Genomic DNA, 27498 nt, shown 5'->3' with positions numbered 1-27498 from the left:
ATCTTTTCAAAAGGACAAGGCTTGTGTAAGAGCAAAGCAAAATACAGTAGTATGTTTCTCTTGAGAATGCTGAACCATTTGTATCAAGCTTGCCATTACTTCAACCCCTGCAGTAGTGATGATCTCCCCTTTGCAGATTTGGAAAACAGTGATACAACTGACACAGTAGACCCTGAGTACATTAATAGTGTACTTCAGAACATCAGAACCCCCCTTCACTATGTCCTATTTCATTCTAAGATTAAAAGTACCACCCCTTTGATGTGGGTGAGACCAAAATGCAGGTTCAAAGCATGGCATCCTGCCATGTTGCTGGGATGCCTAGGGAGGAGAGTGCCATAAAATCTCTGCATTTCTATACTTATTTTTAAAAAGGTGGTGGTAAGGAGAAGCATTCATTCTTGGTCAGCAACTAGGGAATAAAAAGAAGTAAAAATGAATCCTGAGCAATTTTTACAACAGGATTAACTTCTGGCCATGCTCAGGGTATAAGGTTATGCATGTTATAGACTTAAACAGTATTTTGAAGATTGTTGGCACGTTTAAAAAGAGCATGAAGTACAATTTAGAGTTTGTTATATTTGCCCTCAGAATCCAATTCTGAAGAAAGCTTGCATTGCACAGAGCAAGCCAATTGTCAACGGATTTCTCCTCTCTAAAGTCTTCTAACTCAAATATTCCTGAAATCAGTTGTATGGGACTAACCTCTTTACACAAGCTATACTATTTGTGCATCCTGGAAGATTAAAACAGAAACAAAACAAAACCACAAAACCAAACCCAATTCCCAGACTTAATACACAGTTTTCTTCACTACCTAGAACCACAGGCCTCCTCCATTTCTCTTGAACTCCCCATAGATCACATCAAGCTAGTGAACCAGCAAGAATCAACCACTTCTATAAAATAATTCAGTAAAAGGATATTACACAGAAGAGTAGGATATTGGCAGAATTGCTTTAAAATCACCATAGTAATGTTTGCTAATGGTTTCCAGCTTATTATAAGATACCTTGTTAATGACATTCAATGTGTGACATTAAGCAAAATTCCAAACAATTTAGAATGTGCCACAGATTTTATTTTTTTTCTTTGAAAAGCAAACCGTTTCACAAGATATAAGGTGAAAAGTTTAAAGTGAAATTGGTGTAGTTCTGTGCATGTTCAGCTCATCTGACACGGGCAGGCTGATGACAACCTCAAGGTTGCTTCTAATTATCAGCAGGGACATATCTGACTTCTGTGTGCCCTTCTGCAATCACACACTCTAAGTGCCTCATTCCAACTTCCAAGTAGCAAGAAAAAATATTTCTCAAGCTCTGCATCTTCTCTATCTTGCATGAGAATCAACTTGAACTCAGAACCCTCCTAGTCTAAGGCATGCATGTAAAGCTGCTCTCAGTGAGAGCTGTACTGTCTCCTGAAGCCACGCTTGGGGATAGTACAGAGCCTACATACAGTGTTAGGTAGGAGGTTAATAACTATTCCTAACAAAACAGAAAGTAACAGGCAGTTTACACACAGCAGTCTACAACATTTGAACATGAACTGCAGCTCAGGCTGAATTAAACCTTGTACTTCACCAGATTTTTTTTTCAAACCAACAGGGGATAATCAAAATAATTAGATACCAAAGAACTAGAACAGAACAAATTTTCATGGGGCTCACTGCAATCTAAGATTTGTTTTGCTACTCCCAACCACCTACCATACACGCAGGAGATTAAATTAATATTATTGACTACACAAAGGAAAGCAAAAGAACACGTGCAACATTACTGAATTTATTTGGGAGTAAAGTGAGAGATGCGATGTTGAGCAAACGAATGTATACAAATCCTCTTCAAATGATTAATGACTCTCTCATGCAAAATAGAAATTTGGTCAGCTAAGCCCTCAGTTGAAATAACAAGACCATGTTGATGAGTTAATTTAATAAAAGAAACACATGCCTCCAGAGTCACAGAGTTCTCAAGGAGATGGTGGGGGAGGCGGGGGGAGGGAAGAGTGGCATCTAGTTTGTTCATAATGAGAACTTCAAGCATTTTAAAAAAATGGCATGAAGACTTGGTCAATAAAATAATTGTTCCACAAGCAGAAAGAAAAAAAAAAAAAAAAAAAAAAGAATAAACTAAGCATAGTTACAGTTTGCAAAATTTCCTCCTATGTGCAAATACATCAAAGTATCACAAATTTCAGGTTGTGTTATGAGAACTCCTCACACTTGCAGGCTACGCTAAGAACCGTGTACATTATGATGGGGTTACTATTGAAGTGCAAATAACACTTCTCCCCTTCCTTATAGTATTGGTTTACATTGATCACATGAATCAAATTTACAAAGATACATGAACAAAATACTTTTACATGTCATGCTCAAAGATTTTTCTTGTCTTCATTCAACAAGCATGAGTTCCAGTTATACAAACAGGACTATACAAACTATAAAATACCATTTTATATTAGCCTGTGAAATAAGCTGGGATAGAACTGCCGGTGGAGAAGAATGGGAGTACACTAACATTTTGGGTATTGCAAAACATTGCAGGGTAAAACAAACAGCAATGTACTACCCATTTCCCTAATTCATGCAGATAAGGGAGTGGTACAGTCCACTAAGGGCTAAGATCATGAAACATAGATCTTTGTATTTTCAGCTTTTAACCATTTTTCACATCATGTAAAGGCAGACTAATAATGATAAATATAACAGCAGCAATAATGAAATGTGTTATATAAATTGAGCTTGTCAGAGCAATATCATGAAACTATCTGGAATCTGTACTATTGTTTCTCCTCTGTATTAAATTCTGAGCTATTCATGGAACAATTTAAGGGTAAGCTATTTGAACTGCAGATTGTTGCTGTTGTACTCTTATACAAAACTTCAGAGGTAACAGGCAAACCACAGCACACTGGTTTTGCTACTGCTTTTCTGTGAAAGCAATTACAAAGACCATTCAGATTTTCAGAATCATTACCATTTTCCACAATCCAGCTGAAATGTGTAAGGCATTTTTATCTGTTCTGAATTAAAATGAATTAACACTCTTAGAAAAGTTGGTCAGGTAAAGCAAGGCAACCAAAAGCATCTGGATGATGGGGGAAATGGCAGTTTTGAAATCACCTATCCCACAATCCAGCAGGCTTCCCAGGTTGTTTACAGATGTAGGTAATGCAAGCTAATAGATAACATCTTCCCAGGACTGGGAAGGAAACATTGATGGGAAGGGCCTTACATGAAGTGGTCAGCGGAGGTTTTTAGAGCAGCAGTGGGCAGGGGCAGCCCTGGAAGGCTGCATAGTGTCTGTGCATTTCCTTCAGCTGGACAGGATAGATCACACGCATAGCAGCCCCTCAGCCATCTAAACAAATTAAAAACTAGTTTGTAGCAATCCTTGGATACTCTTTCTAAACATCCCAATTTCCTATTTTACTGCTCTCATCCTGTCTCTAGTAAAAAAAAAATAAATTGAAAACAAGATATGAGAGGGAATATGTTGCTCAGACACAAATGAGTCTAAAATGTTCATCTTGAAAAAAAAAAAAAAAAGAAAAAAAAAGCATGAAGAGTCCTTCATTCTTACCAGATGTTTATCTAAGGCTCCATTTCTTTTGTTACTAGGATATCATACAAAGAACAATGTTTAAGGACATGCACACAGTTTTTTCTTCCCCTCATTTGTTATTAACCTTCTACAGGAAAAGACATTATATAGATACCTAAATTCCTCTGTGATTGACAACATCGATGGAGAAGAATTGAATGTAAAAAGACCATAAAAGTTCTTAATTATGATTTACAGAAAAATCACAGAATCATAGAATCGTTGAGGTTAGAAAGACCACTAAGATGTAGTCCAACCATCAACTCACACATGTGACCACTCCAGACCACATCTCTCGCTGTGACATCTATTCTTTTCTTGAAAAGCCCTAGGGGCGGTGAATCCACCACTTCCTTGGGCAGCCTGTTCTAATCCTCTATTTCCTTTCAACTTCTGCCATAGAAACAAAGATTACTGTAAATGTATATGCTTTTAAAAATGATCCTCCAGTTTTGCAGGTGTTGGCTCTGAGCTCACCACCAAAGCTAAACCAATATTCTTAAAAATATAATTGTACTTAATGTTCTAAATGGTTCTTCTAATGGATATTTATTCCCATGCCTTCTTGACTTTACATCTATGTCAATAATGACATGCAATATTAATAGCCTTCCCTGAAAAAGACAGGTTACAGCCATTTCAATTTAGTATTCATCTAAATAAATAAATAAAATTCATCTAAATAAATAAACATCTAAAAAAGGCGCCACCAATTGGAGAAAGTATGTAAATAATGAAATGTTCACAAGGCTGACTCAGAGATCATTCATTCAGTTTTCCCAGACTTCAGTTTACTACACAGATGACATGCTACATAGATTGCAAGGGAGAAATTAGACTAGATATTGTTACGCTCTCCACCAACTGCCAGAAAAAAGATCCTCCCTCCTACATAAGGTGCTATGAAAGACTTTGGTTAGCAAGCAGCTTATCATTATCTATTTCACTGACATAATATATGGACTGACTAGACCACACAGGGATTTGAACAATACATACAACGTATCATGAAGAAGCCCTGAAATGTAATACACATCTCAACCATTTCCTGATCTAAAGTTTAAACAGAGACCTAAACCAGACTTATAAACTTTGGTGACAAAATATGTTTTTAAAAGCAGAAGGATTTGTACTAATGGATACCATTCAGATGATCAACATAGCACATATCTTAAGTCAGAAATATACCACGGATAAAACATTCAGGTACTTAGAGCACAAATCTGAGCTTAGGTTTACCTGAGCTCATGCTCTATGCTGAGGCTGAAAATGTGCAGGGTTTGTAAACAGTAAAGCTGATTAAGAATAATGAAACAGCATCTCTGCAATCTCACCAATTCCCATTTTGAATATTACTGTATTTAGAAAGAGTTTTACAACAGGAAGACTTATTATTAATACAGAATTATTTTCTAATTAGAGGAAAGTCTCTACTTAAATATCTGTAAGTAGAGACATCCTGTATTTTAACTTTACAATTGACGTGTGCATTTGTCAGTATCTTGGCTTCAGTTAGATAGTGACAAACCATAAATGCTTTTAGGAAATGAAACATTATTAAAAAAAAAAAAAAAAAAAAAAGAAGAAGAAGAAGAAATAGCAAGATGACTTACTGTCTCTGTTACAGCCATGCAGAAACTCCAAAATCAGTGTGACAGTGGTTGCAGCAACTAAAAACAATAGCCGTTGCCATCCCTATAACTGTTTAAGATCAAGCTGGATGGGGTCTGGGGCAGGCTGATATAGTGCCTGATTTAGTGGCTGGCAACCCTGCCTACAGCTGGGAGTTGGAACTAGATGATCTCTGACATCCCTTCCAACTTGATCCTTCTGTTCAATGATCTTTATACATGTATAGGACTAAGGAGCTGATCTGATATGCCATTTTGATGGACAGAAGAACTAAGAGGGTTTCCAACTGCATTTTTTAACCCCATACCCCAAATTCTCTGCATGAGGGTGCATTGAAGCTGAAATGATTTTGACGCTCAGTGCTTCCGTGCTGCAGTAGTTCTAACATTTCCTAGGCATTTCAAGTGTTTGCAGTAGCCAAAGAGCAAACTGCATTCCTGGCCTCCACTAAGGACATCTAGAAAGAGAACAGGATGATTCAAGGTTCATATACTCAAATTTTTCTGTGCTTCCTGCTCAATATAACACACAGCACCGACACCTTGCTGTCAAAGTTCAAGCTTGAAGTTGGGATTTCTGAGCCTCTCAGTAATTACTGAAGTCTAGGCCTTTGTAAGTCAAATATTGACTAATGGGAAAAGAGAAGACAGCCCTCTGAAGATCTCCACAGAAAGCAATAAAGAAAGATCACCTCACCAACTTTTTCCTGGTTAGCTCCAATATTTGCACTTCTCAAACATTTGTATTTCCTATGGCAGTACTTATGCTTCTCATTATGCTGTTGCTCAGTATTACATTAGACCTGCTTAAGGCATATTAGGCGACAAAAGGTAAAGAACATCAACCACTTGTTTCTTTCCTACAGCTATTCTTCCCAAATTTAGTTTAGATAAAACAGAGATCTATCTGAAGCAGCAAATATATTTATTACCACAGAGCCAGAAGTAAAACCTTGGGCAAGTCAGATAAAATTAGAAACTTCTTTATATCCATCTTACTGGAGACTCAGCACTTGAGGCTTTGCTACTAACTATAAATCAGAAGGTCAACGCACTTCAAGAAAGAATCATCAAATTCTAAAATACTATTTCTGAAAGTTTAAGTTTTCCACTCCAACACAACAGCAAATTATTTTTATTTTGATCTAGAAAACAGTCAAACATATCTGTATGCTTCCATAATGAAATCTTGCAGCAGTGTTTTGCTTTTTTTTTTTTTTCCCCAGCAGATGATTTTTAAGCATCTTGCTCAAAAGAGCAGAAAGGAGGAGTCAACATTTTGCATCTCCTAGGAGAGAGATCAGTTTTGTTTCCCTATCTACAAAATGGGAACAATCAGACATGATTTTTGCAAGTTTGAAACTGACGGATGAAGAACACTCCATAGCATTACTATTATTTCTATATTAACAAATCTTCTAATATACGCTGCCTACAATAATTCAGAGCAACACTCCAGATTCTATTTCCCATCTGAGCACTTAAAATAACATTCTGAATGGTTCTGCTCAATGGTTCTGCTTAAATTTCATGATCATGTAAACTCAATTTTCTAACAACTTCTCTTTGAATGAAGTCTTCACACGGTAACATGGTTGACTGTCTAATCCCAGGCAAAAGCAACAGATTTACCTGTTGAAATAATCATTTCACCAGAGTCAGCTGTTGGTTGTATTTTTAGCAGGAACAAAATACTTCCCAATCAGCTTTGCAAAGCACAGAAGAAATTCTGCAGATAACCTACTTATTTACAGGTGAACTGATCATTAAGTCAGAAAGAAAAGTTATAATGCAGTTTCCTAATATGTCCTTCATGTCTATGAATTAGTGTCAACAGCATGGATTCAGGCCAGAAGACATCCTAGAATAGCTAAAAAACACTTCTTACATTTTCTAGCAAGCCAATGGCTTAAGCACAACCATGAGGCACAGAGGTTGATTTGCTGGTGACAATAATGTCTCGAAATTACAAATGTCAAATGGCAGCAATTCACTGCAATCAAGCATCTGTGTTTAATTTATTTATATTAAGCTTCCACATTTCTGAGACATGGTTTCACCCAACTGCATCCCTAGGAGTGTAAATTACCATCAAAGTACACAAGTGTAAATCTGCAGAACGTAGCTGTGTTTGAATGTGACGCACAGCAGACAATTGCAAAAGCACATCTACAGACTCATTGTCAAAGCTACTCCAGACTTGGAAATGTCTTCATATTTTTCCCCAGTTTATGGAGGAATTTAGAACGTAGTAAGTATATAGTTAGCATTAAATGTGATTAATTCGTACTGTGGGAAAATATTATAAAAACTGAAATAGTGCTCTGCAGATTTCATCCTCTCTCCCCACCCAAACTGCAATCAAGCAGATGCCTATTCAACTTTCTGAACACACTGCCAGAACTCAATTTTAGGAACTGGCTTTTTTCTCCTCTGGCTATAGTATGTAATGTTTCATTTTTCTGTGTCACACTATTTACCATGCACATATTTTAGCCATATCATTTTGCAGTATGGTTCTGGGCTGGCTGGCTCACAGGTTCTTTGTGTTTTCCTTCATTCTATTCTTCATTGCTTTCTCATAAGCCTGTTTGCCATGTCTTATTTGCCTATATTTGTAAAATAAACAGGAAATATTATTAGTCCTTTCAAAGGCACACAATACAGACTTCTAAGGAAAAGCTGCAGGATCCATCAGAGTGATCTGAGAAGAAAAAGTTTGGGGTTTCTACTCTGGTTCACTCTAGATTCTGCTCTGAGATGTGTGTCAGAATCTTTGAAATTTACTTGTAACAGTGAAAAGATGAGACCAAATCTTGGAAATTGGTACAGAGCAATAAACTAATCTTCCGATTAGAGCAACAGGGCTCAAGTTTGCTTGAAGAGTTCTGTGAAGCTTAGAAAAACTCCCATGGAAATTTAGTCCTCCACTGTTACTCAAGTCCATCAATGCTTGGCATGGTTGCACAAGTTTAACGTAAGGTTTGCAAGGTTTTGACAAACACATACTTTTACTAGTGTTACCTTATTTCAGGTAAACACATTCGCATATGTACACTTACTGAATTTAGTCTATATTTCACTGCACTAAAATTAAGTGAAAGCAGGAAGACAAAAATCAAGGATGTGAGGAATGCTTGATAATAGACCTGCATCCTACTCTGCCCCACACTGCACATGCCATCTGAAAATGGAAAAGATATATTCCCAAGTGACTTCACTATTTAAATTTCATTCTCAAATGCTGCATTTGGCTTTAAATTTGGTGTGAAAATCTGCCATGCTGAAGGATAACTATGGTGTATAACACAGCCCAGGGCAGAAACTCTCAATTCAGACACAAGCGAGCATAGCATTACCCCAGCTTCTTTAGCTTTATTTAGGAAAGAGCCTCTCACATAAGGAACAGCCTCATACAGACAGGCCTCCTGCTTTCCAGAGTAGAGCAGATAGTCCTCTGACAGCACTCTATTTGGCTGTGTTGATAGACCAGCATCTTACATTGCTGCAACAACGATGGTTCAGAAAAAACCAGACACAGGTGTTTCTAATGCTTAACCCAACCGCCCTCAGCTGGCATTTTTCCCTCCAGGCTCTGTTGCTACTTGGCTCCCTAAAAAGAAGTCATTCCATACACTGGCATCTTCGGAGGAGAAAAAAAAAAGAATTTACAATTGACTCAATGGCACATAATAACACTGGATATTATTTTACAACATGATTCTGATTTGTAATCACAATTCCCTAGCCTAAAATATATAATATAAATAATAAGCATTATTATTTTAAACTTGGTATAAAATTATCCCCACTTTTCTAATATCCAACTTATTTGCTAAAAAGCACATAGATTATCGGTTATATACACATGAAAACAATACAATGACAAACTACCTAATAAGTATTTTTAATCAGGTTCTACATACTAAAGAGTATTAAAACTCTGAAAATAAAGTCTGGCTCTTAGCCATTTTTATTTGTATTTTGTAGCCCACATCTATCTGGCACTCACCCACCTCTCTCTTCTATACCTGCACTGGAGTGGAAGAGAGCTCCTTGTCACAGCAGTTATTCAAAGGGAAAAAAAAAAAAAAATGACAACCCCAAAAATATTTGGCCATTTATTCTCCCACTTCTCAAAACTCATTACATTGTATTGCATTTGACTCTATTATAAAAGTTTATGCTTACTGCAAATTCTAAGGCTTTATTGGATTACAATTAATTTCCATCACAGTGTCTGCCTTTTTACATCTGAGGAGAACTTTCTAACTTAATATTGTGAGGAGAGAGGGGGGAAAAGCTTAATTAGGGGCAGAAATATGTGCACAACCCCCTCTTTGACAAGAGACTTCCCTTTAACCATGCAATGCAAGTCTTCTCACAGCCTGGAGCAACCAGTACGCTCTGCCCAAGTGCTGCATAAGAAACACTCCAGCCCTCGTGGATGCCCACCACCTCTTCTGTGTGAGTATAGGACTGGAGGCTGCTTGGTCAAGGCAATGGATCTGCTATGCAAATAAGTGTTTCGAAAAGACTGATAAAAAGACTCTTTTTTATCACATTTCCTTCAGTGTTCACAGAAAAGGGGAAGTAATGGAGAGTTCATTCAAAACAGATTACAAATGGAAGGTCTGATTGCAGGGGAGAAAAGAGCTACAGTGACCTTCAATAAATAACTGCAATGGTTCCACATGAGTTAATAAAAGTGCATCCCCTTCACATGCCCTTCCCTGGCTGCATGGCCAAGACCATGTATACAAACTGAGAGGTCAGCATTGGCTAATGACCACAAACAGCTTCCTCGTTGCAGTCAGATTGCTACAAGGCTCGAGCGCTGAGTCACAAACTATCCCCTGCCCTACATGTGTAAGACATTAAGTGTTCATCACAGAAACTTAAATATATTAAATTGTTCCTTCACAAATGGCTAAAAAGAGCTTTCAAGTTGCAGTTGTTACTCAGTGATATGGAAGCAATAAAGTTAAGGTTCCACATGCATCCTCAGCTCTGAATTTTTCTCAACATGTAGTGTGGCTGCTATAAATCACTTTTTTTTTTTTTAACTGAAAAGAGAAAAATACTACTTTTTTATTTGCACAAAGTTTCCAAACTCTGTAGAAAGCTCTATTTTAATTTAAATAACACAGTCCTTCTTACAAACTCATTTTTATGCACAAAGATCCTTTGCCTATATTTAGGCATGCTGATATTCTAATAACATTTCTCTATGCAGTGCCCCACTGGCAGTGTTCACATCTAGGAACGTAACAGTGGGATAAAGGGCTTTTGCAATGGATGCATCCCTCTGCTTTTTGCTATCAATCCTTCCATACACCCCAGAAAGTACTCAAATCTAAATCTAACTTAATTTAATGCACAGTAGGTCTTTATATACATAAAATCCTTCATCACTGCTTTGTCTGGTTACACACAGGCTGATGCAGGTTATGTACAAAATATACTGTGTATTTTTCAAGTAGACGACTTGCACTGACTCTGGCTGGCACACATGTAGTTCACAGCACTTGGAGCTATCTCATATTTAAAGCAGCAATAAAAATATTTGATGTTATACATAAAACAGTATAAAATTACATAATTAAAGATTATATAATACTTCAGACCAACTAGAGAACAGTTTTTTGTTCTCTTGAGAAATATATCCTATGAAAGAGAATATACTTAACCTTACCTTTGAGCTATTCAACCTGAGGTTTCATCTGTCCAACATTACTCCCTCTATAACAAACTCATTTTGGTTTTCCTTCTGAGACAGCAAGTTTACAAGATAAACATGCTTACTAAATTTTGAGTCGTAATTGTAAAACAATTGACCTTGAAAATGCTTCTGTAGAAACAGCTGACCATTAAATTCCACGCATTTTTTAAGATTTAAAAAAAAAAATCTTTTACAAATAGTCAGATTTCTACTGTATTTTCTTTCTAAAACAGAGGAATCAGAAGAAAAACTTACTGTTTTAACTGTGGTTAAATCTGTGGTTCAGTGCTTTCTTTTATGAGATTGAACAAAAATTCAGATGTAGTACATTGAGGGCCAGGTCTATATTATGTCTTGAGCAGAGAATTAGAACATCAAGTTTCATTACATTAAATGTTGCTGGAAAAATTATTTATTTAATTCTAAGAGCTTTTCCTGCATTGTCTCAAAAGCCTTCTTCATTTCTACATTTATGCTTCATCAATTACCTGTCCAGGAAACAATTGAAAGATGTGTATTAAAAGATAGGAATCTATGGATGGGCAGCTTTCATGCTAGTCATGTGCCAAATGTCACCAGTGGTAAAGTTTGAACCTACAAGAAGTTCAAGAACTTCCTCCTGAATCTACTAGAGAAAAAATGCAAAGACTAAACACTTAGTAGAATTTTAAAAGTTCCACTTGGAGCTTTCTCGTATCATAAGTGCCTGTGAAATCCATTGGAAAACCAGACGAATACACATGCCAGAAGTTTGTGAATTCCACCCAAAGAGGCACAGCACAACGTAGCTACGCAAGAGGCCCACGACAAGACAAGATTGTCTAGAGATAACTGAGATATTTATAAACAACTACAGCATCATTAAAGGGGGAAGGAATACTATAAACAGTAGGGTAATATTGTAAATTTAAAAAGTTCACAATAGTTAAAATACTAAAGGAACATCTTTAGAGGGGGCTTTGGGGTGGAAGAACATAGTTAGGTTTTTTAAACAATCATAAATACTCTCAGGGTTGTATTGGGATGAAACAAGAGTGGCATCTAGTGGCTCGCAGTGTTATGGTACTTATTCCCATTGAACAGCTGGGATATGTTCCAGACCTGCTTTTCTACAGTATTCATTACACTCGCCTGGACCGTAATGGAGGATCTGGTGAGTATCTTGCTAGCAAAACTTGAAGAAAAAAAAAAAAAAAAAGTTAACATATAAGGGAATAAATACAGAGGTATTATTCTCTGCTTATCTGCACTTTGTTTGCAACTTTGTCTAGAAGCAACTTGATGGGAAAATTCTTTTTAAACCAGAAAAGAAATTGCACTGAACTTAGTACAGCTGTTGCCTAATAGTGGTCTGTTCTTTCCATACATAGATGTCTGGTCAGCACTTTCAACTATAAAGAATATTAACACAGTACTTTCATATATCAAATACATGTTTGGTTACATTTTCAAAAATTCACTTAATACTCTTTCATGAATGGCTTATTTTTACTGTGACAGTATTGGAAAAGTTCCCCAACTGAGAATTTTGGAAATTCCTCCTGAGATGCAAGAGTCTTTCATTTCCCCTGGGGCAATATCACTTTGCTTGCTGAGGAAAGGGTATGGTGATAGAGTATTAGAGAGACTTGATGAGCTCTTGATCCAGGTTCACTTTTAATTACACATTATTAATCATTTTGCAGTTGGAAAAAAAAAATCTAACAAAGTCTCTGTGTACCTAATTAGGAAGGAACTTACATTTTCTAAATTAAAGAAATTTGTAGAAGTTGCTTTGGGGATTTGGGATTGAGCTAAGAATACATAATACCTAGAAGTGAAATTCTACTTCACAGTTCAGAAGCTGCTTACCTAGAGCAGCAAATGAAGAAGAAAAGAAATTGCATATTATTTTCCAAAATGAGTGGGAGATACTACAGACATTGCTGATTTTTCATATACTGCTGCTGAAAAGGCCATCTAAATAACTTTGTTTTGTATTTGCAGTGCCTACCTTTCTGAAGCTGTTCTCTGACAGCAAGACTAAATTCTCTAACAATTATTGGCCAACACAATCACACAAATGTAAGCACCTATTAATTGATATTACTGTTTACAGCTAGAACAACAATGAAAGCAAACGTTACAAATACTATTACGATCAGCAGTTAAGAACAGCATGCCAAGAAGATCTCAATTACAATCAATGTCATACAAAAAGCTGTTAAAATAATACTTATAATTAACCTATAGTTAAAGAATTTATGTGTTCAGTACTAATACAGTCATAAACAACAATTTAAAATTTTAAAAAAGAATGCAACACGGAACAACATACAAAGATCTGCGTATGGTGGTAATTTCTTGTTTTAGAGCTCAATTTACCAAAGCATGTTGACACCTCAGAGGTCTGTTCATTTGCAGCTTTAAAACAGAAAAAAACAATTACTGAAAAATTTTAGCAAGGACCTCTATTCTGACAACCACTGACATTCAGTAAGTCCAAATAGCATTAAATTTTTCCCTAAATTACTAGTTAAGAAAGCTCACACCATTATTCTGGCTAATAGCGCAAAAGCCTAAACTTAAATCTCTCTGGAAAATAAGGAAATAATTCTGAAAATATGAGAAGTGAGGACTGTGTAACCCTTATCTATTTTCCTCCACCTCAGTAAGAGTGCTGCTGACTTACAATACAGTACAACAAATAAATTTTATTGCCACAACTTGCCAGAATCAAATGCTTTAAGTACGATCCTCCTCCCAGTAAATAAGGTTTAAAACATAGACAGCTGTGGAAACCTTAGTCAGTATACAATCTACTTCTAATAACCATTAATTTTAGATCATTATAGCATTCCAGCTATTAAGGTCTCTGTGCTTTTCCTGTGAGTATCGGAAGACAACAGCTGTAAGCCTTTCTGACACATCCACAAAACTCAGACTTTAAATTAGCATTACACAGTTTCCCAAGCATGCCAACCACGCACACATCACTCCTTGGTCCTTCCCTGTGAGCTCATCATTAGGACAAGAAGTGTGTTCAAGAGCTAAAGCACAGCTAAGTAGCAACTGAACTGCACTGTTTGTTCATCAGAAAGAAAACACAAGGGCTTGAGACACAGGGCAGGACTCAAAAGTGCTAATTGCTATTGCAAATGCACACATGAACACATGCATGCATGCAAAGTTATCCCTGCTGTAGGGGATTTCAGTCCAAATACAGGGAGAGAAATTTACATGAAGGAACAGGGGACATCAGTAAATAATCGCATAATGTCTGGCACGACAGCAAGCAATGCTGACACTATGACACCATCCACCACCTTGTTTGCCAGCAGTGATTTGGGAGGGCCTGGGGTGGGACTGGGAGCAGCAAAGGATCCTCTGTTGAAAAAACACAGTCAAGAAGAAAAAGTGCAATTGAAGTAATTAACACTATAAGAACTAAAAATCCCATCTAGTCATCTATGAAACCCAGAAACAATGCCTGTAACAGAAGTCTTGTCATTTACTAACTCCTGCTTGCTGAAAGTACAGATCAGATTGTCTGCAGAGATATGAGGGATGTCTGCCCTGAACATGGGAATGACCAATAGTGCTGAAGCCAGGCAGACATGTTTTTAGTTCATGTGAGGCAGTTCAACTGATAAAAAGTTACTAAATCAACTGTGTATCAATATACATTCTGGTATCAGGGCTGTTACAGTTCACCCTGTAGAGTAACAATAATGGAAAACAGAACTTGCCATTATGTATCATTAAAGTATAATCAATTACAGGAATCTGTTAATGCTTTCCTTCAGAGAATCCATCATGAGAAAACACAGTCTACTTAAACGTGCAGATCACAAACGGAAATGATTTTTAAAACAATGCGACTGAGTTGAAAACATTTTTAAAGATAAACTTTAGCAGATTTCCTGACCTCATTTTATTATTGCAGAAGCTGAAATAGACAAAAATGCTTTTTTTATGCTCTAAGGATGGAATATGAAAGTTCATATTAAATCTGGGCCTGGAGCACACATTTTCCAGCCAACACCTAAGACTGTATTTGCTGCATTCATCATTATATATTTGTATGTATATACAATGATGTCACTGTTCATGTTACTATAAGGTCTCATTCAAACAACATCGCCCTTACACTGTCCAGGAGTTCTCTTGTCTCTGTGTCCAGGTTGACCCTGCTACACTGGGGTTACCTGTGGCTCACAGCACACAAGCACTGTGGGTGTCATTCATCCACGAAAGATGTAGTGTCACATCAGCTGAAGTCCTTTGGACTCAATGACATCCTCCCTTCCCAGTTTTGTATTCTCAGACATATGAAACAGGGAGATGAGAAGAAAACTTGTGCTGGGGGAGGATGAAGGAAAGGAACGGTTCTCAAAATATCTGTTTTTTAAAAAAAAATAATATCAAACACAGCTCTCACCATTTGATGGGGAAAAAAAAAAAAAACAACAACAACAAACCTACAAAGGGCTGCATAGCTTTTGCTCCATCCACTCCCAATTTCTACTGAAAATATCACCATCTGATTAAAGTGAATGAGAAAATGTAAAACCTGCATTACCAGCCTTCACTGAAGGCTGCAAAGGGTCTTAGTTTGATTTTGCTGTTTCCACTGCTTTCTCTCAGCAAAATCTCTCTCATTACTGTTTCATTTCTCCACAAACTTTGCAAATCCTGCTCAAGAGGAGCGCTAGCACTGCCCATGTGCAAAAAAGGTCAAGGACTGACACATAACTTAAAGAAAACATATAGTAAGCTATTTACAAACAGACCAGAAGGAATTTTTAAAAGTTATTTATCTGTAGGGATAACTGTGGACACTAATTGAGCTGCTATTTTTTTGACGTTCTGTGCAATTTAGTATAGAGTTTGGACAAAAAATGACAAGTGTTTTGAGACTCACATGTTTTGTAGAACATATACTTTTTTAAAAAAATTTGAAAATAATCTTCAAGAGATTTTTCTATTCAATAACCTATATTAGATTCCAATGAACATACAGCTCATTAAATTTACAGCAGGTTGTAGTTCTGGGGGAACAGGTATAAAAAATGAAGAATTTTTTCAGAACATCTTATTTCCCATTCTTACTACGTCTTTTCATTTCATTGACATTTTACAGGTCACTGAAGAACAAAAATCTGAGTCAGTCTGGTAGAACAATGATTATTTGACCTCTATAGAGCTACCTCAATAGCCATTTACCTGTATGGGAACTTTAATAAAATCCATAACAATTTCCTAGAGGCAATACAGGATTTACCTCTTCAATAAGAGGTGAGCACTCAGCTCAACTCTGAACACCCCTGCCTCTACCAGTGACACTAAACTCCATGGGACTACTAAATAGTCTGCAGGAAACAGTTGGATCCCAGAATATCTCATAATGCACAAGACAGCACGATGTTTGTGTTGGGATAAAACTTAGATGGATCTGAAGTGGTATATAGCATTGTGCAAAATAGTACAGAGCTTGCTATGGGAGATGTCTGCTCAAGATATGATCAACAGCCAGCCGCCATGCAAAATATATGCAAAGTCATCCAGGGCAGCATTCTGTCTATATCACCAATGGCATGGGAGTGAAGATGAGCTCAGCTTTCCAGAGCAGACCCCAGTCTGCCTGCACAGCCCTCTAGGGAAGGAGAGCTGAGTTGAGCACCACAGTGAGAAGCGTGGCAGGAATGGAGACCAGCAGTTCAGAACCATGTCAGGGTGGCAAAGTCTCCTAGTGGGCTGGGGAAAAGTCCTTGAAGTGTGTGAACTCTCCAAAACCTCCAATGCCTTTCACAAACTCAGGTAATCCTCCAGATCTGTTCCTCACTGCCAACCAGCCAGCATTCACCAGCCCCATACCCAAAACCTCTACTGACCCTTCCAACAAACCTTCTCCCCCAAGCTTGACCCTACTTTGCTGCAAAATTCAGTTTTGCATACGATGCTGAACTCTTGAGCTGACTTTGTCAGCAGGAGCTTCGCACAGTCACAGAACAGCCATTAAAAATACCATTAGTATCCTTGATTGGAACGTTCAGTCCACGATAATATTTCTCTGAACACATGCTCCTCATTTCCAACAGCTAACTGGACCCAGAATCCCAGAATACGATCTCAAGTCCTTTTTATTTTTTTTTTTTTCCAACAAACAAAATTGGATGGCCTGAAAGCTTTAGCTATCATCTGTTAGTTTCAATCTGAAATATATAAAATGTAACATTAAATCAAACTATTGTTATTGTATTTAAAAAAAAAAAAAGCAAACAAAGCACTTATTGAAACTTATCCTCTGTGATTTTTATTGTGAATATACAGTCAGGTTTTTTTAATCTTTTCTCCTCTGCAAGTATAACTCTGCTGTTTCATCTATTCATTTTTGCTATTGTTTTATTAGACAGAACTCATCCTACAACACAAACTACAATACAAGTGATAAAGATTTGTTCATCAGACAATATATATAAGGCTGAAAAGCAGAGCTTTACAAATATGGATCAAAACAAATCCTAAACTGGGCATGCATACATCTAAATATTTTATACTACTATCATGGTCAAAACTGTGCTAGGTATGTGGAGCACAGATTAGAAGACTGTACTTTGATGTTTTTACAAATTATCAGAGAATTATCATATTTTAAATTTTTCATTTTTATATTAAAAAGCCTTGACAGCCTTTGACATTGTTCTGCTCATTCTGTTTTGTGCAATTACTCATTAGTCACGGAAAGATAATAATTTTTTCTTTTGCAAATAATTTTCTCAAAAAAGGAGTTTAAAAGTCATCAGTGACTATTTCATAAGCAGAAGCTTTCAATTAACTGTTAAACAAACATGCAAGTGCATTTTTATAGTAAAAAAAAAAATCATTGTTCACTGAATTCAGACAGATCCTATGTTTCATGAATCGACCAACTGCATGATCAATGAAATGATGTGTGAAAATAGAGGTAGAGGCAAAATAACCTCCCTGAATCCAGAAAATTTTCAGACAATAACCATTACCAGCTTTAATTAACTTCAACACAAAAGCAGGAGTTCCTTCTGTTTCAAGTTAATGAAGCTCAACACACAGACACTCCAATTACAGACAGAACATGTGACTAAAGCAAGTTGTATCTCATGATTGAAATAATGAGATTGGTATTTTAATTTTGCAATCAGTAATTATGGGAGATTCAGAAACAAAGGAACAATACATACGGTTGTAATGTTAAGGCACAAATGCAGAGAATATCCTTCCTATAAGCCAAAGGCAAGAAAACAACTTTTCCTACAATAAGCAGTATCTATACCTTGGAAATATTTCCACTATGATCTTCTACGATTTACTCACTTTCATACTACACAAGCCAGAAACGTGACCTCACCTACAGCTATGAACGGCTTATTGACTTGCCTTTCTCATATATATTCATTAAATCTTTATCTATAATACTGTTATTTCCATTGAAAATGATGGTTGTGTAGTAAAAAAGCTGTTCTCCCACAAAAATGAATAACCCTAGATTACTTCCACCCTTTTCAATAATTTGCCTATTCCTAAATACCACGTTAGTAGAATATATGACCTTTAGCTTAATCTCATCACCAAGCACCTCCAAGGAAGAAAAAAAAAAAAGAAAAAAAAAAAAAGACAAAAAGAAAAGATGGTCTGCCATTTATTTCTCCCATTTATAGTTTATTAAACCTAAAGATAATAGGAAAAAGGTGGAAAAAGGCAGGGTATGTCTGGGCTGTAGTATCAGATATCACTGCTTATTATTGGCTATCTGCCTGGTAATCATAAATCCATAGGGTAATATTCTAAAATCTTTTTCTTTTCAGGTAGGTGTAAGCCAAAAAGAAATAAAAAAAACCTAAGTTTAATTTTCTATGAAGAGCAGAAAACAGCAAGCACAGCACAATTGGGTACCAGGATGCATAAATATTCCTGATTACAAACCCTTTCACAAAGAGCAAACAGGAAGAGTTTGAAGCTAACAGTGCATACATCATGCAGAAGGTATCTCTCTCCCAGAAGATAGATATCACATAGTCAATGAATGAACTGCTCCAATAAATTATATTATTCCTCAGAGGAGAAAGGAGAGAAATGTTATAACCAGTGACTTCAGAAAAGTGAGAACAATAGGGCATTGAATTTTGCAAGAGTGAATTGAGGAACTTTTTCCTGCAGGAGAGCTCAGTATCGCTGACCAATGAGCCTCATAAATACAAACATTAACTCCAGCACTGCTGCTCCTCTGAGCGCCCTCGCATCTTGCCTCACAGCACGTCAGAATCTAAATGCACGTGCAAAATAATGCAAGGCCATACAGCATTAAACGTGTTTCAAATAACTTCTTTAAACTATATTTACCAGGAAAGCTCAGAAAGCACACCATTCTAGCAAAACCAGATAGCAAATACAGAGCTTTGATTATAGATACAGCTGAGCATTTTCTGTGCAGAAGTCTCAGCAAAGGAGGAAACAACACTGCGCATCATCTCCTGCTTGCACCAGCAGATATGAGCTTAACATCCCCAGATAAAGAAATGCTAAACCAGAGGTGCAGTTCTCAAAGTGAACCCTCATAGGAGCACAGTGCTGTGCTTAATGCTCTCAGGGGCTGCAGGGCCCAACAGCAGCACAGGGCTCAGTTCATTTTTCTAAGGGAAAAGTATCACTAACTCAATCTAGTTTCTAAGATGCAAGTCTTGACAACTAATTTGAACAATTACGACTAAAAGAGATTTTAATCCAGATTCCTGCTTCCTGTCACCAACACAGCAATCACCAACTTTTGGCATGTTTAATTTCACTTCACACAGTCATTCCTCCTTTCCTCTGGCTCTTTACCTGTCTTCCTGATGTGTCAGAATTGGAAACTGATAAGCTAAAGACATTTAAACACACCAGCTCTATCTGTAGTAACAAGAAATTACCCAGAGGTCTGCGGCGGTGTCCAGGAGCACTGTGGTAGGCTCGCTCATATCGATGCAGCGTTCATCCCTCATGCAGTTCATGCTTATTCTGCCTAAGTTCTCCCAAACTCATTTTTAAATTGTATTTGAACCTTACCCACTTATTCTCTGAGGGTTTCTTTTGTGTTTTAATGAAGCTTGTGGCAGACAGCTCCTCGCTGTTTACATAATTGCCTTGCCTGACACTGAAGAGGATGGAAAAAAGTTTTGTTAAAAAAAAAAAAAAAAAGGAGCCTGAAAATGATTTCTCCATTTCAGCCCCACTGTGAGGAAAGGTAATGGTTTTTGAGAGACTTACAAAAAGATTACTGTCAGTACTCTTAAAACACAGAGCAATTAACGCTTAACTGCTTTGCCTTTACACAGTACTTGTTTCTCCTTCTACAGCCTTCTTTCCTACACTTGACAATCTTCTGACACCTATTTCTTTTACTCCATGGATGCTGCATCCTCCTGCAGCTTCCCTTGTCCCCATCCTACAAACCGTGTTTTCTTCTCCTTTCCCTTCCACCTTCTGCTGTTTGTTCCCACAGAGCTAGGGCTGTGCAGGTGCCTCCAAAGGCAGGGAGAGACACTTCCTGCCTGCTCCCCATTCTGGCAAGCTCTGATCACATGCTATTCTCACTCTGCCAGTTAAACTGGGCACTTTTGAAAAGAATGCTGGGCATTTTGAAAGAGACTTTCCAAGGCTACAGGAATTGTGAGTTTACCCCAACTCCTTCCTTCATGCAAGAAATTTCAGCCTGATTTTAGGGCTAACAACATCACCACGTTAGGGATGCAGCATAAAGTATTAGTGCCGATTTTTTTTCCCCCCTCCTGTGGAAGCAAACATATCTGCTTAATTTGATTCACTGTTTCTGGCACACATTATCTTTTTATCTGAAGAATATTAGCTCATTGCTCTATTGGAATATGATAAAGACTTGCCTTGGAAAAACAATAAAAGATAAAATTCAGTGCTGCAAACTGTGAGTTATCAACATTCTAATGAAAACTTGTTTCACTTATAAACTCAGTAGCTGAATTTATGTGAACATGCAAGAATTTCAGCATTTATTTCTCTTAAACACAACTCTAATTCTTACAGATGCTTACAGAAAGCATAAAAAGCAACCTGAAAACAGTTGATAATTTGAGGATGGGAAGGGAATGGTGTATATGCGTTATACATGCGTAAATACTATCTGTTCCATCTTGTTATTGCTGTTAGACCTGACCTGTGATTCTTTCTAGTATTGGAAAGTTTTGCAGAATTGCAGCAGAGGGGAAAAGATTTATGCTGCAGCTCAGAACCATGATGTGGACCAAGCAAAAGAGATTCAGACGAGGGCCTCTGAGAACCAAAGTGACTGGCCTATCCTTCAGGGTCTTCCAAGTTGAGTGTCTCACAAGCTTCTCTTGCAATTGTTTCCCATCATATACATAATTTAATATTCACTAGAGAAGCAGCTTGAACAGGCATCATTTCCTCACCGAGAGCCCCACCTATCTGATTATAAGTTGTTCTCTGGTTGAGGTTTCTATTGCTCTGAAAAGCTTTGGGATGGCTCATTATTTAATTGGAGAACTTTAAATTTTGAAAATGCTCTTGGGACAAGAAAGATATTTCCTCCTCATTTTGGGTAGCAAGCAAGCAAGCATAGTAAAGGGACAAAATTACAGATGGAAAAATGTCAGGCAATTGAAACTAACTGCTCAGTCATACAGTTCTAAAGCAATATTAGAGTTCAGATTTTGCCTGTTACATAACACATGAACGAGCAACAGTATTGTGTTTGCACTTGAAGAGTGAGATTGAACTGACAAAACGCAATTATATTCATTTTGGTACAAAGCAGAAATAAAAAAAGAATAGCACTAACAATTGTAGCTAGGTAAAAGGAACTACAGTCTGTGGTTTGCATTCTAGACATTTAAGTGCTCTACACTGCGAGGACTTACCCTTAGAGCTATAAGTCTGCAACACAGTTTGTTGCATCTCTAGTATTACAACAGTTGAGAATACATAGCTTTGAGCACATAGAAATTAACAGGAGTAAAGCAAAATCAGGAACCAGAACTAGGAACCAGAGTTTTTCTTCTTTACTGTTTGCCTTGTAATTTTTAGGAGTTTGGAGCTTTGCTGTTTTTCTGAAAATACTCTGAATTCCATGCTTACAGCCTCTTTCCTTGATCTCCCCTATCTTCTAATCAATACAGAAGACCTTTCAGTAAAGAAGTTTCTCCTGATATCCAACCTAAACTTACCCTGTTGCAACTTGAGGCCATTTCCCATCATCCTGTCACCAGTAAGAAGAGACCAATCCTGATCTCACTGTAAACACCTTTCAGATGTTGGAAGAGAGCAATAAGGTCTCCCCACAGCCTCCTTTTCCCCAAACTAAACAGCCCCAGATCCTTCAATCGCTCCTCATATTCTCTAAGCCTTCCACAAGCCTTGTTGCCCTTCCTTGGACCTGCTCCAGCACCTTCATGTCCTTTCTGTACTGAGGTGCCTGAAACTGAACACAGTACTCGAGGTAAGGCTTCACAAGAGAGACATGGACCTATTGAAGTGTGTCTAGAGGACCACAGAAACGATGGAACACCTCTCCTACAAGTACAGGCTGGGAGCTGGGCCTGAAGAAGATAACGCTCCAAGATGACCTGGTAGCAGCCTTTGAGTATCTAAAAAGAGGCTGTTAAGAAGAGGTCAGACTCTTTAACAGGGACTGCGTGACAGGACGAGGGGAGATGGTTTAAGACATAACCAGCCTAAATCTACCTTCTTTGTAAGAAAAGTCTTTTGCAGTTAGCGTGATGAGACATTGGAACAGGTTGTCCAGAATGGTGGTGGATTCCACATGCCTGGAAGCTTTCAAGGCCATGCTGGACAGGGCTCTGAGCATCTCACCTAGCTGTGAATGTCCCTGTTCATTGCAGGGGAGTTGGACTAGATGACTGTTAATGGCCCCTTCCTAAGGATTCTACAGTGCAATTAGGAGCTAACAGCAGGCAAAAATCACACAGAGAAGGACCTAACTGGTCCTTCAAAGTCGTGCAGGGAAGGACGTAACTGGTGTGTGTAGGGCTGAAAACCTGAGTCCTTAGGACTCTCTCATACATTACAGATTCAAGAAAGAAATAATAATCATCTTTATGCCATTATTCCTCTCTTTATCCCACTAAATTAACTTTAAGTGTATTCTAAAAAGTAACCTTTCATTTAAAAAAATCTAATTGCTTAACCATCTTCTAGCCCTGTGACATAAAATTAGAATGTCAAACATCTTAATGCATTGGCACAAAACTGTCCTACACTATCTAGAAAGTAAAATTACAACAATCTGAAAAATGTCTAGTACTTCGGGTAATGACAGTTATGGAATAGACTTGATTCTACTAAAAAATAGTAGGCTTGCATTTGTATTGTCACATCACACAGAGGGAAAACTCAACTGGAATGTATTGCAACTGATGTAATTAACATGGAAAATAAAAGAATAGCCCTGCAAGTATGTGTAATGAAACCATCTAGGAAATGAACCAGTAGTCATAATGAAACATTTTATAATTTCCTCTTGTAATTGATATCAGAAGTATAAAAACTGATGAGGAATCGTGTATTGTAAGCATTTTCCTGAGCAAAAAAATTAGAATTTTTTTTCAAGTTCATAAGAAACAAAGTAAAAGTTACATTTAGAGCTTCTTTGAGCAGTCCTGTATCAGCTCTCTTACTGAGCATTCTCAAAGTTTGTGAAACACTGAAATAATACAGGACCATAACAGATCTTACCCTCACTCTGTTCAAACAGAAACACTCTAATATCCTGAGAAATAGCTCAGATATTATCATATAAATAGGAGAATACTGTAGAGGATGTAGGTGCCATCACAAACCGCAGAACTTCAATTTAAATGTGCTTTAGCACCTCATCAGTAACTGCCTAACTGCATCAGCTTGGCATCATATTAGTGTATTTTTACACACCAATATGCAAAATGTGTTTGTCAGCTGCAAATAGAGCAAATTCCTTTGTATATGACAGCTCCAGGGAAAAGTGTTGCACTTCAAAACCTTTTCCTTGGGTCTGGCAATCAACTTCACAATGCTGTTCCACTGAATCCCAACAAGAATGCTGATATCTTCAGTAGCAGATGCTCAAATCCAGAACAAGTAAAGGAAGCAAAATTTTTCTTAACAGTGATTATAAATTATTAGAAATTTATTTCTAATAGATCAATTCAGTCAAAAAAACTATATTATGCTCTGTTTTGGTCCCCAAAATATTTCTCTGACATAGAATACATCAACAAAACCAATCACTTCAAAACTTGAAGCATCCAATACTCCAGTGCTTGGCAGTCAGATCCTGTATTTCTTTCCTCATCACGTTAAAGAATCAGGATGAATGATGCATACTTTACTGCACTTTACACAGAGGCAAGGCCAGAGACAGTGTCCCTGTATAAGCAAGATGAGCAGTTCTTAAAAGCTGTAGAAATTTTGTGACCAGGCAACTTGCTATAGTAATACAGATGGTAGTATATTTTTACATCAGCAAATACATGATTTAACACAAAAAGACATATTTATTCCACTTAGTTGCCATTTGCACAGTCTTTAATGATACAAAATAGCTTGATACCATAGCCAATAGTGAGAAAAACTCTGGTATGTGTTAAAGGCTGAAAGAAGTGACACTTTGAGCATCATTTCCTCATAACTTGCTACCAGCACAGATTTTAGTTTGATTCCCTAAAAGGGAAAAAACATTCTGAATGTGAAACGCTGGAGGTTGTTCCTTTTAGCCAGCTCTTACTAATTTAGTTCAGTCATTTCTCAAACATTAAATATATAATATTGATGAGTTAGAGTCACATCACCTACTTTGATTTATATTGTTCAATTCATTGGGAGTTGGTTTTTGTTTGTTTTTAACTACAGGGTTGTTTTTGTTTTGTTGCTGTTGCGTCAATAGATTCAGGACAGGAACAAATAGCTCTAAGCTTGGACAATTATACAGCATATTAATCAGAATACCTATAGAATAATTAAGGACAAAACCAATGATCTTCCTAAGAATAATACCTACAAGGGACTAAGTCTTCAGCTTTGCTGAATACAACACAAGCAATCTAAAAGATGAACTCTTCCAGTTGTTATTTTCTTTAGCATTTTTTTCAGAGTCAATAAAAATATTAATATAATTTTATTTCTCATCTCTATCATTTTTATGTACTGACACAATATTAACTATACTGTCTTCAAGACATAGGAGGTGATGCTGGACCAATAAAAGGCACAAAAGCATTTCCTTTATGTGCTTCCTGAATTTTCAGAATATCTGAGCACACAGAACCAACTGCATCACTGAAGCTGCATCATATATCACTAATTCAAAACACTTAATCCTGTTTTTCACATTGGCTGAGGCAATACAAACTAAATACAAACTAAGAAGTCCCTCTTTGATAGTGGAATTACACAGAATGTGTACTACTTAAGCCCTCTATCCACATCCACTTGAAGGTAGGCTAGTGAAGTATTCTGGCCATTGTTTTATATTGAGCAGATGGTATTATGAGATTCTTGATAAAGAACAACAATCACTCAACAAAGGTTGCAAAGGGGTCGCTGAAACCAAGATTAGCAATTGATTAGCTTTAATGGACCATGACAGTAATAAACAACAGAGCTCTACACAAAGATTTGATTGTCCCATTAATGCTGCTGACACAAATGGCTTTTAGCTGGCTTCCTCAAAGCGTTAATATCTTCAGAGCCTCAGCAAATGAAGGACTTTGTCAAAGTGAGAACTATCTTGCAGTGAAGAAGTACTTACTGGAGATCTCTAAAAAAAAAAGTCTTCTATAAAGTGTGTTTCTCATTTATCCAGACAATAGCTTCTATTTCTTCAAGACAAAGTTCAAAAAACAGCACACCTCTAACAGGGTTGAATGTAATACATCTCTAAAGCATTGGCGTACAGAAGTCAGCATTCATTGAACGCAACAATAATATGAATAATCACTTTCATTGCCCTCATTTTCTCCTTACTCCAACATGCAATAACAGGTCCCAGCATCACAGCCTGCTACACTCGATTTTTTATCCCTAGCTTTTAAGAGTTAACATTTTTTTTCCTCTCTGCAGCACAGAAAACCGTTACTTGTATCATATTTTCATTAAAATGTTTTGTGATTATTAGATGTAACCATGGTAAATTCTGAAAACAGAACTTACAGACTTTGTGTATTAATTAGCTAAATATATGGGAAAGCCTACAAAAAAAAAAATCTGCTTCTCTTAATGCTTAAGCTCAGGATTTCAATAGACACATAACTAATACTTGCAGGAAGTTTTAAAATTGAATTGAGATAGTTAATGTCAAAGTAAACAAAACTCCACCCAACATGATATTCAGGACACAGAGGATGTAGGAATTCATGGAAGGTAGGAAAACCATTACTCATATAACTCTTGAGAAACGTTGTCTATTAAACTTCACATTGTTAGGTTAGATTATGTGTTTGTTTTTTTTTTAAGATAATCTCATTTTAACTGTTTTATTTAAGCAAAAGCTTTTCTTTCTAACAATTTCAACTGTGAGCTGCCACCACTTCTCCCTGCCATATTAATCCTAAAGGCAATATTTGAGGCAGTGGTCTGGCTCTGAGGGCTTCCAGGTAAGAAAAAGAAAGTTGTCTGTTTTAGACACAGATCCAAACCACAAACCAATTGCATAAATCAAGGTCATGTTAATCCCATCCCAGAGGATCCCACCTCATCTGCAACTTCAGCTCCCTATTGAACAGATCCTTGCCAGTATGCTACAAGGATGAAACATGCTGCTAATTACTGGGTTTAAATAACTTGACCTAGGCAGGCACACAAAGAATAGAAAGGAAATCTCTCATAGTAAAACCTATCTGCTAGGTTTCCCAACACACCCTGAATCTGTAATCTATCAAAATACTGAGCCAGCTTTCATTAGCTCCATTTTCTATAATCAGCATCCTTCTATTACTCGCATACTTGTCTTTCTACAGCAATTCAGTTCACATGAGGTACTGCATAAACTTTTACAGCATACTCATGATAAATATTGAAAAAGCAAATATTAATTACCTGCAAATCAGCATCAAACTCATGTTTCAGGTAAGCATCTTCTGCAGCCTCAACAAGACGCTGGAAAAGAAAGGAAAAAAAAAAAAGGTGTATGTTTGGAATACTTGATAAAATGCCTAAACTGAAGCATTTCTTCCAGCATGACAAGAAAATGGTTTTGAGAACTGTGTAACTCCCCATCTCCATATGATATCTGCTATAGGGCTTCATTAAAATCAGAAAAATGAATAAATAATAATTAAAAAAAAAAAAAAAAAACAATCAACCAGACCTTAAAAACAGAGACCAGGTTTTCTATACCTTCAGCATCCATGTTTGGTGGTAAAGATTCTCAAAAGAGCTCAACCACTAAGAATTAAAGAAAAAATAAATGTTATTTGGCCATTTCCCCTTCCCCCCCACAACTGCTCAGCATCCTGCAGCTTTCATTCCGATATCGGTTTTTAAAAAAACACAAAGG

At 37.0% G+C, this 27498-nt stretch overlaps 1 protein-coding gene across 1 annotated transcript in view; it reads right to left on the bottom strand.

Annotated features, from left to right (window-relative positions):
* Positions 1-27498, bottom strand: part of CACNA2D3 (calcium voltage-gated channel auxiliary subunit alpha2delta 3) — a gene marked incomplete at both ends in the record, with an annotated part of 393832 nt that overhangs the window by 244153 nt on the left and 122181 nt on the right. Inside the window, one exon of the mRNA XM_079540355.1 lies at positions 27039-27098. Coding sequence (XP_079396481.1) covers positions 27039-27098 — 60 coding nt within the window. The remainder of the gene's footprint in view (positions 1-27038; positions 27099-27498) is intronic.

Source organism: Tetrao urogallus, assembly GCF_951394365.1.
Source record: "Tetrao urogallus genome assembly, chromosome: 10".
Taxonomy (NCBI): Eukaryota; Metazoa; Chordata; class Aves; order Galliformes; family Phasianidae; genus Tetrao; species Tetrao urogallus.
Note: the sequence above shows the minus strand (reverse complement) of the source record. Positions and strands in the feature narration are given on the sequence as shown.